This window comes from Xiphias gladius, chromosome 24, assembly GCF_016859285.1.
Source record: "Xiphias gladius isolate SHS-SW01 ecotype Sanya breed wild chromosome 24, ASM1685928v1, whole genome shotgun sequence".
NCBI lineage: Eukaryota > Metazoa > Chordata > Actinopteri > Istiophoriformes > Xiphiidae > Xiphias > Xiphias gladius.
Window position 1 is genome coordinate 18,194,348 of NC_053423.1, and position 13,370 is coordinate 18,207,717.

Sequence of the window (13,370 nt, forward strand, 5' to 3'; positions counted from 1 at the left end):
CACATAGAAAAATAAAAAACAAACTGTAAATGTGTCACCTATTTTTTTTTACAAAGCTATCTAAAATATAAAATTATTGTTATACTCAAAATGGATATTGTTTTGTGCATTTATATATATACATATATACATATATATATAAAAATATATGTATATGTGTGTGTGCGTGTTTTTTTTAACAAAAAAGCTAAACGTCATCAGCAGCTGTGACGTCTTATTTACGCGTCGGTGTTTTAGTTCAAGTCGGCGCACAGCACTGTTTGTGGTAAGTGAATTTATTAGATAAAAGTCCATAACGGTTAGATACTGCGATTTTATTGTTCTGAGGGGCTGGTATTTTACTTTCTGTGTGGTCTGAATTAACTACGTATTCTCGGGAGCAGGTCAAGGTTTGGTTTCTGGCTAGCGATCTAATTAGCTTATCTGGGCTAGCAGCGGTGAACGAGCTGAAAGTAAATAAATGAATGGAATTATGAATGTTTATTCATCTTAAAATAAACTGTGTTTGTTTCCAGCTGTTACTGCAGTTGTCTGTAGCGGTTACCATCATGGTGGTGTTTCCAAGTTCACTGACGGAGGAAGAGGAGGCCCTGCAAAAGAAATATGCTAAACTAAAGAAAAAGGTAAGAAACTAGAACACATGTAAAATATAAAACTAGGCATTTTGAAAAAAGACGTGAATGTGTAACATTCAAATATTTGTTTTGACGGAATATGCTGAGTTTATTGAATTAAAGTGCTTTACAGCGAGATTAAGTTATCGGATTATTTTATTAATGACTTAAATCAAATAGAAAATGGGCACAAATAAGAATATATAAGTAAGTAAAGCATAGAGTATCTGGATCAAACTATAAGCACAATAGTAATGCAAGGAGAACAAATAAAATAAAAATAAATAAAAGCTGGAGTGTGGTCAGTTACTTTTTCATGAAGACAATTAAAAAGGTAGTGATAGTTAAAATATATCAGTGGAGGGGGAAGATCTAATAGTGAGTGGCGAACTATTCCATAGTTTTGGGCCAACAAGAGAAAATGCTCGATCACCTTTGGATTTTAACTGGGTGTGTGGGATGGAGAGCAGTGATTGGTCAGCAGATCTGAGGGGTCTGATGGTGGAAGAGGGGATGAGCAGTTCAGACTGGAACCTAGTTCCAGTCCATGGAGTGCTTTTCTAAAAGCAAATAAAAGAATTTCAAATCAGTTCTGCACTTCACTAGTAACCAGTGAAGTACAGAACTGGTAACCAGTATAGTGAGGTCAGTACAGGGAGGACGTGGTCTCTCTTCTTGGTGCCAGTGAGGACCCTTGCTGCTGCATTTTGAACCAGCGGCAGGCGAGATAGGGCTGACTGACTGATTCCTACATAGTGAGAACTGCAATATTTAGGTGAGGGCATAAAAGCATGACCTATAGTCTCCAAATCTTTAACACGCAGGTATGATTTTAATTTTTCAAGTGACCTTAAGATGGAAGAAACCCAGTGAAATAAGTCTTAAAGACACTTTGTATATTTAAGGTTTTTTGTTTTGTCTAATTTTTGTTGTTTAACTGTCTTTTTAAGAAAAAGGCGCTGCTTGCCTTGAAGAAGCAGAGCTCAACCAATCAGACAAGCCAGAGTGGCTTGAAACGGAGTAAGTGCATTTTACTCCATTTAAGTAATTCATGTTCTTCAGCTTTTGTCATCACTCAGTTAACTGAAATACACTAATACCGACTAGCCACCAGCATTCTCATTTTTATTTTTCCCCAGCATCCCCAACAGTTACACTCAGTGGGCAGTTTATTAGGCACACCTAGCTAAAACTAATGCAGAAAACCCTACCCTCATGAAGGTTCTAATGTTTACTTTTTATTTAATTGTTTTAGATTTAACTGTATGATCATTTTGGAGGGTGTAGTTTGAATTGCTTTTGAACTGTTTTGCATTATAAAAGGAGGCGTGTCTGTTGTTTAACCTGCCCTCATTGTTTTGAATGGGTTGGACAAAATAATACAAACACCTGTAATGGTAATGCAATACAGTTTCAACCCAAACTGAATATTATATTGCTCATTAAAGGAGGATTTATTGCAGGACTATTGGGTTAAACTTTATTAGTTTTCACTTGGTGTGCCCAATAAACTGGCAGCTGAGTCTATAAACACCTGGTAAGACTGTGGTCTTTTGTTCAAATGTGTCCTGTTCACAAGAATTTAGAAAGAAAATGAAAAAAAAGTGGCAACAGTAAACACAAAAAATAAGGTGAATAATAAATATTCAGACCATAAATGATAACAAAATAGATATGACTTATCTGAATATTTGTACACTTGCACTCTTTCAAGGTCACCCTGTTAAGTACAAATATTCAGGCCCGCTTAAGTCACATCTTTACCCAATCAAAATAGCATATATTTTGTTAATTGCTCATCAAACTACCTTAATCTACTTAAAAACTTGGTATACTTAACATTTACTAACTTGGCATACAGAACATTGTGTGCAATTCATTTATTTACACATTGCTTCATCACAGCATTGTCGGACCAGCCTGTCGTTGACACTGCAACAGCGACAGAGCAAGCAAAGATGCTCATCAAGTCGGGTGCCATCAGCGCCATCAAATCAGAGAACAAGAACTCGGGCTTTAAACGCTCTCGAATGCTGGAGATTAAACTCAAGGTAGGATGCCATTAAATATACTGCATGGCCCATAACATTCAAGGTTATTTCTGGTGTTTGTTGGCAAGGGACATATAATAAGGTAGTGGTTATTAATATGCTATGAGATTGTGGATTCTGTCTGCTTGGTGGACACAAATGTATTTATTGGAAAACATTCAGGTCTTCAAAGCAGTTAGACTGTGATAGTGAGCCTGCGAGGAGAATGCTTAAATGGAAAAGCATTTTTTTTTCCCCCTGCTTTTTTTTTCTTTTTTTGGCCATTCATTTGTTTAATTGTTGCTCTTTATCTGGCACAGGACCCTGAGAAAGGCCCAGTTCCTGCTTTCTTACCGTTCCAAAGGAGCGTCTCTACAGATGAAGAACAACCTGAGGTAGAGTGGCGATTACACATGATGTAACATGACCACTTTGTTGCAACTGGTGTATCTCCTTTAATGTTTACAAGTTCCTTTCTCAAATCACATCAATTCTTGAAATTTAGAATATTGCTTGGTTATTAAGAAAAAGTACTAATGAGAAAATGTCTGTGTTGCTGTCGTAGATAATTGCAGTTGCTAAAAAGAAACATACTGTATTGCTGCTGCATTATTCACATCTTCAGATCAAGACATCAGCTGAACAGTGGAGTTCAGCGAATGAATGAAGAAGAAAAAATCTTTAGCGTTCTATGTTGCACTTGAACAGAAAACCTAAGGTACAGCTTATCCTGATGGTATCTTATTTGTGCTTCTTCTAGTCAGGGAAGAGAGCCCAGAGGAAATCTCTGTACGAGAGGTAAAGTCCAAAAACCACGACTAATAAACAGAAACAACTGGTTAAATACACTGACAGTGAAATATCTGTGAGTGTAACATCATTTCCCCATGTGCCCCTGCAGCTTTGTTAGTTCAAGCGACCGATACCGGGACGAGGATGACGGAGGCGGCATGTCATCCAGCCGCGACATGGACAGAGAGCGGGACCGCGACCGTGACCGAGAGCTGGACAGGGAACGGGACAGGGATAGAGATAGAGACCGGGACAGGGACAGAGACAGAGACAGAGGCAGGGACAGAGACAGAGAACGGGACCGAGAAAGAGACAGAGACCGGAGCAGAGACAGGGATCGAGACCGAGACAGGGACCGGGACCGAGAGAGAGATGGACCGTTTAGACGTGAGTTACCGTTTTCTGTTCTCATACAAGGAGATTATACAATTATACAAGGAGGAATCCATCATAGGGAAGGTAGAGCTGCAGACCTCTCTACGAATAGTACCATCAACTGACAAGAATGCATTTCAGAGCCTAGTCATAATGTGCGTGTAGTGGGGTGGTGGTTGTCAAAAGGCATGCTGGGACACACAAATGATTTTTCTCTGTCTTCCATGTGTTCATCCTCAGGGTCAGACTCGTACCCAGAGCGGAGAGGAGTGCGAAAGGGGAATACAGTGTACGTTTACGGCTCTGGGCTTGTCGAGGACAGCCTGCGCTCTGCCTTCTCTCAACATGGAAACATCATCGACCTCTCCATGGACAACCCACGCAAGTAAGGACCCATTAAACAGAGCTATGTGCACATATTGGTCATTTCTGTCTGCTGCTCTATCGCCTACCTAACAAAACAACAATCCACAGTGTGATTATATAAGAGACTATTCTCTCCTGCCTTTGTTTCATTCTATAATGCAGTTATGTTTCCTGTTTTTCTTTCTAGTTGTGCATTTATCACGTTTGAGAAGATGGAGTCTGCGGACCAGGCTGTAGCTGAGGTTGGTACTATTCGATTTAAGAAAAAACTGAAAATAATACATGTAATCTTCTCCCTCTATAAATAATATTATATCCTCCAAAACAAAGCAAAAAAAAAAAAAAAAAGAGAAGGACTCAGCAAAGAAATTCAAAACAGAATACACATTTAATTCACACTAGATCAGGCAGGCAGCATAAAAGTGTGAGTTACAGTGTTAAGTATTTCAGTGTAACCTAATTTCATTTATATTATAAAACATGTAAGAAAATTTGAATTTTTTTTTTTTTTTGTAAGGTATGATATTAGGAGATTGCCAAACATATTGAAAATAGTAATTTAAATAAAAATAGATAAAATCTTGAGTACAGACTAATAGTGTTTCTTAATCTATGGGCTCTGACCCAAAGTGGTTCCAACTCACTTTGTTATGCAACTTACTGACAATTATCGTCTATATCATCAAAATATATAATATGGCCTTTATTAGTTGTCTAATGTAGCTATTATGGTAGTTAATTAGTAATTACACATTCGCATTACCATTACTATACTATAATTAATTTAAAGTGTGTTTTCTCAAATCATATTCCCAAGGTTGAGAATGAACTTTAACGCTCAAGTACATTTTTACTGTTATTTTAAAATATCTAATAAATCAATGGATAATGAAATCTAGTCATCCTTTTAGTTTACTATAAGATAAACGGTAGTTTTGGGGAATCTCTGCTCATGTAGACCGTATATGAACTAGACCTCGCTGTTTTTGTCTTACAGTTGAATGGGAGCACGGTGGGAGATGTTCACATCAAAGTCAGCATCGCCAGGAAGCAGCCCATGCTGGATGCTGCCACCGGCAAATCTGTGTGGGCTTCACTGGGTAAACACAGCACTGTTATTGTTTGTTTAGACACTGATCAGACTCTGTGTGTGTCTGCACAGCGTGGGTTAACCTTCACCGCTGTCTCTCTTCTTTCACAGCTGTGCAGAACAGCACCAAAGGCTCCTACAGGGACAAGAGGAACCAAGTCGTATACAGTGAAGATTTCCTTTGAGTGGGGGGGGAGTTTTTTGTATTTTGTCATAGAGCTTTTTGTGTTTTTGTTTTAATGAACTGTTGCCCAGCTGCTTAAGGTTTCTGTGTTGCAGGATAAATACAAATCTTCTGTTGTCTTTTGGATAACAGATCACTGTAGTTCACATGATGGGTATGTGACGCTGTGTGTGGCAGCTTTGCTCATGAAAGAGATTCTGTTTTAATAAATAGTATCCATACATTGTTATCGACTGAGATTTCCATTAGTTTTGAATCGACAAGACATGGTCAAAGTGGGAATTTATATCCAGTATCAAGTAGAAATACATTGTAGTCAAAGCCTCAATAATGTTGATACAAGAGTCCAGACGAGTTCTCACACCAAGTCAAAGATTCACAGCTACTGTAACTACTACCATAACCTTAGCCAGAACGGGTAAAGAACAGTATTGTAATGAGAATAGGTTGGGTAGAATAGCTGCAGATAAACTTTAACTACAGGTTATGTGGATAAATACACACCGAAATTAGGCAATGCTCACACCAATATGTTTGACAAAAGAACGACTGCACAGTAAGTTAGATTTTTTTTTTTTCTTTTTTTTTTCTCTTTTTAAGGCAAGTTTAACACAAGTGTCAGGTACAGCCTAATAATGTATATACACACCTGGTACCAGTTTACAACCAGTGACATCAGCAACAAGTCAGACGGACCCGAGTTAATCACAAACACTACTGAACACTAGAAAAAAAGTCACACTATTTTCAATCTTTTTAAGGGAAACAGACGTAACATGAGAATTTTACGTCTTTTTAAAGTTGTGTCCCAAAAATGTTCAAATGCCTAAATAATCCTTAAAGGAGAGACAGAAAGGACAAATCGACCTTTATTCATTTAGCCTTATTTAGAAATAATTACAATACTAGCCACCACTGAACAATCAAATAAATACAGACCCAAGATATATCTGTACCTTTTGGCTTGTTAATGATATCAGATTGCAGATTGTCATCAGTTGGTGTATGTATACTCGATGTGCATATGGCTTTATCTGACAGCTAAAATTTACTATGCAGATTAAGATCTTAAAAACCTATGAGCATTTAAAATACACTGCGTTAAATGATAACCACCAAACAGTACATAGAATAGCTAGGATCAGCTCCACCTCGGCCAGTAAAATGCTGTTAAAGCATCAGTAATAATTATCCAAAAGTAAAGTATAATACTTTTATACTTTAATTCAATTTTGCTGATCATACTTCTGTAAATAAGTAAACGTTTCAATGCAGGACTTTTAATTGTAATTAGGTATTTTTACTTTATTAAAGGATCTGAATACTTCTTCCAACACTGCACTTCAAATGCCTTCTAAAAATAGAATGAAATGCAAATATCTGTCTGTATGTGAACAACGTATTTAATATAACACAAGTTATTAATCTATGTTGAACGGTCTCTCCTGGTTCTGGATGAGTTCCTCAGGGACCCTAAAGAGCCCTGAACAACAAAGAGGGTCTAAGGGGCAGTTTTGTGAGAGGTGTGCGTTTTTTGTATGTACAGAAAAAAATGGATGATCCTGAGACCAATTTTTCGACATTGTAGGCCAGCTGCTCACACAAAAGTCAGTCAGGTAAGTGCACGGGTAACGTAGCCTATCCATTAGTGTGAATCCCTTAAAAGTCACACTTTCAAAATGTATTTCCTCGACGTTGTTTTGCAACAGAGGGACAAGTCATATTAGAGCTTCAACTGTTTTACACATTTTTAACAAAACCTCACTGATTTATTTAAGGCCCGACACACCCACCCAGGTGTTTTCAATTACTCTGGTAGATTAGACCAAATCTATGTATGAGGCACTGTAATCCATGGTACAAATATCAGTGATGATGGTGTAAACTGTCATAGGACAGTCTTGATAGGAGGTCTCATTTAGGCAATGTGAGTGAAAACGCCTGTGTGGGTGGACTGTGGCTGTGTAGGGGCTTCAATTTGTTTTCGTCCATGTCAGGAAGTTATACGTGTGTTCAAATCGAACAGAGAGGAGACTTTTGCATTATTTTATTCACACTCATTTATATCATCTTCTTTTCAGTCATTGTGCTGAACTTGTACTATGTATATTCAAGTTTAAGATTACAGTCTGAGTCAAAACTAATCAAACTATTCTAACACATTAAAATCAACGGGGCTTTTTCACAGAAGACATTTTGACATGTCGCAGTAGGACAAGAACAGGTGTAAATATTGAAATATACTAACGGCTAAATTCCATTTAGCTGCTTCAGTTTCAGGGTCCTGTTCTTGTTGACTCACTGTCATGACTAATTGAGACATGACTAATTGAGAAACTTGAATAGAACAGAGCCACTGTTAGCGTTATTAATAACACGTGTACTTTTCCTATTATGACAAGCCATGTTGGCTGTGAAAAAGATTGTTTGGCTCGGTGTAAATGGGTCGTGGACTTTTTTATTTTCATTTTTAGCCACATCCACCACTTACGATGCATATTTTTATGCAAATTTTAAAAATATTTAATGTGACAGTTTTTATTTTCACAGTCTGAGATTTTAAAAAGGCCTCATAGTTAATTTACAGCACTTGTTTACATCCACATGCAACCCCACAGACTGATCTCCCCACTGGACAGCACTCAACTCTGCAAAATTTAACGTAAAGAAGCTGTCGAGCCTGAGGAGCTTTAGTTTAGAAACTTCACTGTCTTTAATTCTTTGGCCTATGACACTTGTTCAGTAACCAGGCATTCTTGTTCTTCCTCTCGGATTCCAGCAGCTCCTCTCGCTCTCTCGATCTCCTCCTGCTCATGTAGAGAGTTCTGCCCTGTGGTTTTTCCGTGTTGCTCCTTCAGGTGGCGTCGTAAGGCGGGCTTGTGGGCAAAGCGGGCGTGGCAGTACGCGCAGCGGTGTGGGCGCTCGCCACTGTGGAGGTTCATGTGGTCTATCAGTGTGGATTTTTGAGTGAAAGTCTTATAGCACAGGGGGCACTGGTGGGTTTTGCCGGCGCCCCGGTGCACGGCCATGTGTCGCGTGAGGTTGGCAGAGTGGTGGAAGTGTTTGCCACAGCAGGGGCAGGCATACAGTAGGTGAGTGGAGCGGGAGTGGATAGCTAGAGAGTGGGCTGAGGGGAAAGTCATGCCGCAGTGCTCACAGATTACAGGCCCTGCTACGCTTGAAGTAGACCCCACAACTGCGACGGACTCATCCCCTCCCTCATTTGTTCCAACAGGTGTCAAACCTGAACTCCCCTCACCAGCACCACAACTAGACTCCTCCAGAGAATACTGGTTCAAATTGTTGGCTGCCAGTGGGGAAACTTTTTCTCCCTTAGCATCGCCCATGCTGAAGTCCAACCGTGGGACTTCGACTGATATGTAACTTCCCGTCTTCAGCCCTTCTTGGCTGTAGTCCAGCCCGATACCCCCTCCCAACCCAGCAGTCGCTAAGTACCACAAATCCTGGTGGTGAGCCATGCCTGGAGGTCTTTTCTCCTGAGATGACACCCACCTTCTCCTTTTGAAACCCCTCCCCCTGCCTCTCCCTCTGCCCTGGACGATTTTTGGGTCAGGCAGCCTGCGTCTGATAGCGCGGAGGCCTTCCACTGAAAGTCCCCCAGTGCTGAGATCTTCTTCTGTTCGATTCAAGTCATATTCGCTGCCTTCTCCTCCGATCACGACACCCTCTGTCTCTGGGTAACAAGCATCTTGAGGTCCATCAGAGGGAGCTCCTCTCTCCTCCTCCCTGTCTCTGTTTGTCTGCTCCTCTTCGGAGATGTACACTCTGAACACATCACAGTCCTCCTGTCTGGTCTCTTCCTCCTCGTCTGACACATTAACCTGTAACAGAGTTGAAGACTGTGTCAAGTATCTAGGGCTCCAACTAAAGAGTTGTTAAGTCTGTAAAATATATAAAAACAGTGAAAATGGCCATCAAAATACCCAGAGCCCGAGGTGGCATCTTCAAATTGCTTGTACTGTCCAACCAACAGTAGAAAATTCAAAGATATTTACTTTACGCTGTCATAAGTAAGAAAAAGAGGAAGTCCTTTCTCTTGAAAAGCTGAAACCATCAACTGTTTGGCCTTTTTTGCTTGATATATGACTTTCAACGACTAATGGATTTAAAAAAATATATATCGAGTAGTCTTTTCAGGACTTAAGATTTAATTTAATGAGCTGGCAGGTACTGTTTATTCTGGTGCTCTAATGTGACTTGTGCTGTCAATGACGCACAACAGCAGCGGACGCTTGAGAGGAATTTTTATTATCCCTAAAACCTCTGGTCAGTGTTGATCTTGTGCTATCTTCTTCACCTTTTCATCCTGTTACTTTGTCCTCTGTCAGACCCACCATTTATCACACTTCAACTGACCATCTGCTGGGACCATTTATGACTGGGAATAAGAATTCCTGCAGGGACAGAAGAAAGAGGAGAGTGCCCTCTCGCCCCGTGTGTGGCCAGACATTATTCAGCCGACAGTCGTGAATTTGTTAAACTTTGTTACTTTGAATAAATCTTTATTTATTTATATATAAAAATTATGACAAACAGGCTGACTCATGTTGATGTGCCAATTAACACCAGTGAAAAGCCAGAAGCTACTTAAAGGAATAATACACCAAAATTCTTTTGAGTATTAAGTACTCTCTTCTGTGAGCCTGAATGCTGAGAGAAAATATCAACCAAAATGTATCTATTAAATGAATCATTGCATAAGCAATGCAAATGATCTAACATTGTGTAGGTTTAAAAAGTACCCTGGTCTCTGGTTTTTCTTTCCCACACACAAACCTTAATACATGGCTCATCCAGCATGGGACTGTCATCACGGTGTTGACTGCTGCCCTGAGCAGAATTATCACGTTTGTTCTCCTCAACGGATTTTACTAAATGATGGTGTGGTTCCACAGGGGAGGGTCGGCTGGTGGGAGGAGATGCAACAGAATGGATGCTGCCACTGACGATCACTGGTTGAGACTGACTCTCCTCTGCAGTTATCTAGAGGAAGAAACGGGAAGGAAAGTCAAGACTGCTCAAGACCTGTGACGGCTGAGCTGCATCACTGAAATCTGTGAAAGAAGGTTTTTACTGCATATACAAAATGTAGGGAAAAAAAAAATCATAACAAGATAGCCAGTAAGTACTTAATTAGTGTTAAGCTAAAACTGGAACAAACATACTCAATTTTTTTTTTTTACACTGAAGACTAATTAATTTACACACTGCAGGAAAAATGAAAGTTGCACCAAACTTAACTTTCATTTTTAACTTTTCAAATTCAGCCTATAAATCATGACCAAATTAAGTCAAGAAAATGTACAAAAATCCAGAGAAACAACCTGTTGTGACTGTCATTTCCTGGCATTGTACAACATACAGATTTGTGCCAAAAAAGAAAGAATATAACCTTTTAAAATGACTTTTTTGGGTTACTGACCTTTGGTGAACTGGGGTTCTTTAGCTGGACATACTTCTTCAGAGCTCCTCGGCAGCGCTCCACAATATGCTCCATCTGCAGGTAGCTGGCAGCGGTCAGGTAGTTGACAATCTCCTCTGGGTTAAACTGCAGCACCCCAGTGTAACAAGACTGGAGCAGATCACACACCACTGTCGAGCTATACAGCATTGACACCTGGACAAAAATGTGAAACATAAACAAGGAGAAACACTCTTTGTACTCACTATCAGGGCGTTGAATGATAGCTTTGACAGCGTGACTGTGTGTGTGTTGACATCCGCCTACCTGAAGCTTCGGGGACGGGTTGAGGAGGAACTGGTCTCTCAGGAAGGGCGAGCAGGCCGCGAGCACCACCTTATGTCCCCTGAAGGTCTGGTTGTTGCTGGCCAAGATGGTGATGTCACAGAAATGCTGGCGGGACCTCAGCAAATTCATGTGCTTCAGGGTCGTATCCCCGTGACCCGGTAACCGGAAACACAGCATCTCCATCTTGCGTGAGTAGAAATGGGGATTTGTGTCACTGTCTATACATTCCAAGAATCAAGAATTCATTACAGAGAACTAATTGTGGTGGTCTTTAGACGATCAAAACAATGACACAATGGCTGAGACAAATAAACAGAAGTCACACAAACAGTCTGCTCAATACTAGATACATCGTGACCACCTGATTTCAAACACAGGGTCATCTGAGACCTAAGGCAGTTCAGTCCCTGTGTAGCCCCCCATTAACTCAAGACTGCACTGTAGCAGAACTTGTAATGCAGTCAGACACAGTTTCAGATAGCATAGGGGCATATACCATGTTCACAATCTCATTTTTCATCCTATATGTAATCAAGCTTTTAGAGGGTTGGTTTTAGGGAATGTTTCAGGGTTTCATACATATGTTTTGAGCTACCAAGTTGTGGAGAATTCGATACTGAGCAGGTGCTTCGTCTGCACATCTCATCCAGTTTTGCAACTACAAAAACCATAAACAAGAGTCAGGACTCAAGATGAAATTAGTGTGTGGATGTGTTAGTGTAATGAGGTCAAATAGAGGCAATGGCAACTGCAATATTGTCTTTTGTTTGTTAGCTGCCTGGAAAATGTTTCACAAGAGGAAGCAATTGTTGGCCTCTTAAAAGACTGACTGGGGCAGAGGAATTACACGATTACTCGACTAACATATTAGCTCATCAGAAACCACCTGGTAATCAGTTGTTTCACAACCTCAACTGTGGGGAATAGCCACTTTACTTTGTCATATTGGATAGTAATTTGAACATCTTTGGGTCTTGGACTGTTGGTCACATATTTTTATTTAAACAGAATTTGATAAGGAGTCTGAGGACGCCCCTTTGGGCTCTCTGAAACTGTGACGGACATTTCTCACCATTTTCTGACATTTTCAAAGCACAACGGCCTAATTGTGAAAATAGCTGAGAGGCTTATCTACGATGAGCCCTCCTGGAGCATCTTTCACTTGCTTCAATACCAGCACAGGATTCTTAAAATGTTGTCAAGGCATCGAGCAGGCAAACATGAGTAGAAACCTGTGGATCAAGATCGAGTTGACCAGAAGTGACAAAAGTCAAATACCAAAAAATTACTTGAGTCAATACCTAAAGATTAATAACGGTGTTGATTTAGTTAAGCACATGTTGCCATGATGGCCAAACTACGAGAACAAGCTATTAATCTTTTAATTTAGTTGGCAAGTATGCTCAGAAATGTGTATCGCTAGTTTTGCACCTTTAAGACCAAGAAAGAAACAAATTTACACTGTATTTCTTACTAAGTATATATTAATTTAATCCAGTTTATCAGGTGGTGTCTAGTCTCTCGTCACTCTAAATGTAATTTATCGATAAATCGCCAGTTTTTCAGTTGACGGACAGTGAAAAGTTACGTGCGTGCGTGAGAGAAGCTCCAAAGAAAGGAAGTGGACTGTGTAATACAACGAGGACAATGCTGGTATTACCGTAAGAGGCTGAAAATCGACAATGACAGTTGTTTTCGTCTTTTCCTTGTGGCCTAGCGAACCCATTTGTCTGAACGTTAGCTAAGGTTAGCTACTAGTTAGCTTGCTGGTAACCATCCACATAAACAAACAAAAGCTCCCGTCCAACTTTGCCGTCACTCACCTTCCCCTCTCCTTTCGTTGAATGCCTTGTGAGCTCTCTAGATAAAAACAAATCAGGGTTTTGTTCCGACAGGACAAACGTTAACTGAGGTGGCGTCAGATGGCCGGCAGTATTTTCTCATCCCTGCTGCCACTAGCTTCTACCTAGGTATGTGTTTACTTTTTGGCCTCTTTGTGGAGGAAGCGCATCCCGTGACAACAAATACAAACCACCGGACCTACGCCGCCGCTAAACTGACTTTGAGTCGGTTTCCGTGGGAGTCCTCCTCTCGCGGTTGGCCGGGAAGCCGGAGTACGCACGCTGACTTCTGATCAGCGGGTTTTAAA

At 40.3% G+C, this 13,370-nt stretch overlaps 2 protein-coding genes across 3 annotated transcripts; one reads left to right on the forward strand and one right to left on the reverse strand.

Annotated features, from left to right (window-relative positions):
- Positions 1-186: 186 nt before the first annotated feature.
- nelfe (negative elongation factor complex member E) lies at positions 187-5,680 on the forward strand. Of its 2 annotated transcripts, none has more exons than XM_040121246.1 (11): positions 187-265; positions 528-623; positions 1,565-1,634; positions 2,520-2,665; positions 2,965-3,039; positions 3,405-3,442; positions 3,546-3,823; positions 4,052-4,196; positions 4,365-4,419; positions 5,175-5,277; positions 5,379-5,680. In XM_040121246.1, exons 2-11 carry the CDS (start codon positions 549-551, stop codon positions 5,450-5,452), a joined length of 1,059 nt encoding a protein of 352 aa, XP_039977180.1. In that variant the 5' UTR covers positions 187-265; positions 528-548; the 3' UTR covers positions 5,453-5,680. The 2 variants fall into 2 exon arrangements, with proteins under 2 accessions (XP_039977180.1, XP_039977179.1); XM_040121245.1 differs by having other exon boundaries at positions 194-265; positions 516-623.
- Positions 5,681-7,948: 2,268 nt separating this feature from the next.
- LOC120786111 (zinc finger and BTB domain-containing protein 12-like) lies at positions 7,949-13,366 on the reverse strand. Its single transcript, XM_040121243.1, has 5 exons — positions 13,045-13,366; positions 11,201-11,404; positions 10,895-11,089; positions 10,249-10,455; positions 7,949-9,293 (listed from the first exon to the last, which is right to left on the reverse strand). Exons 2-5 carry the CDS (start codon positions 11,402-11,404, stop codon positions 8,178-8,180), a joined length of 1,722 nt encoding a protein of 573 aa, XP_039977177.1. The 5' UTR covers positions 13,045-13,366; the 3' UTR covers positions 7,949-8,177.
- Between the last annotated feature and the right edge of the window lie 4 nt (positions 13,367-13,370).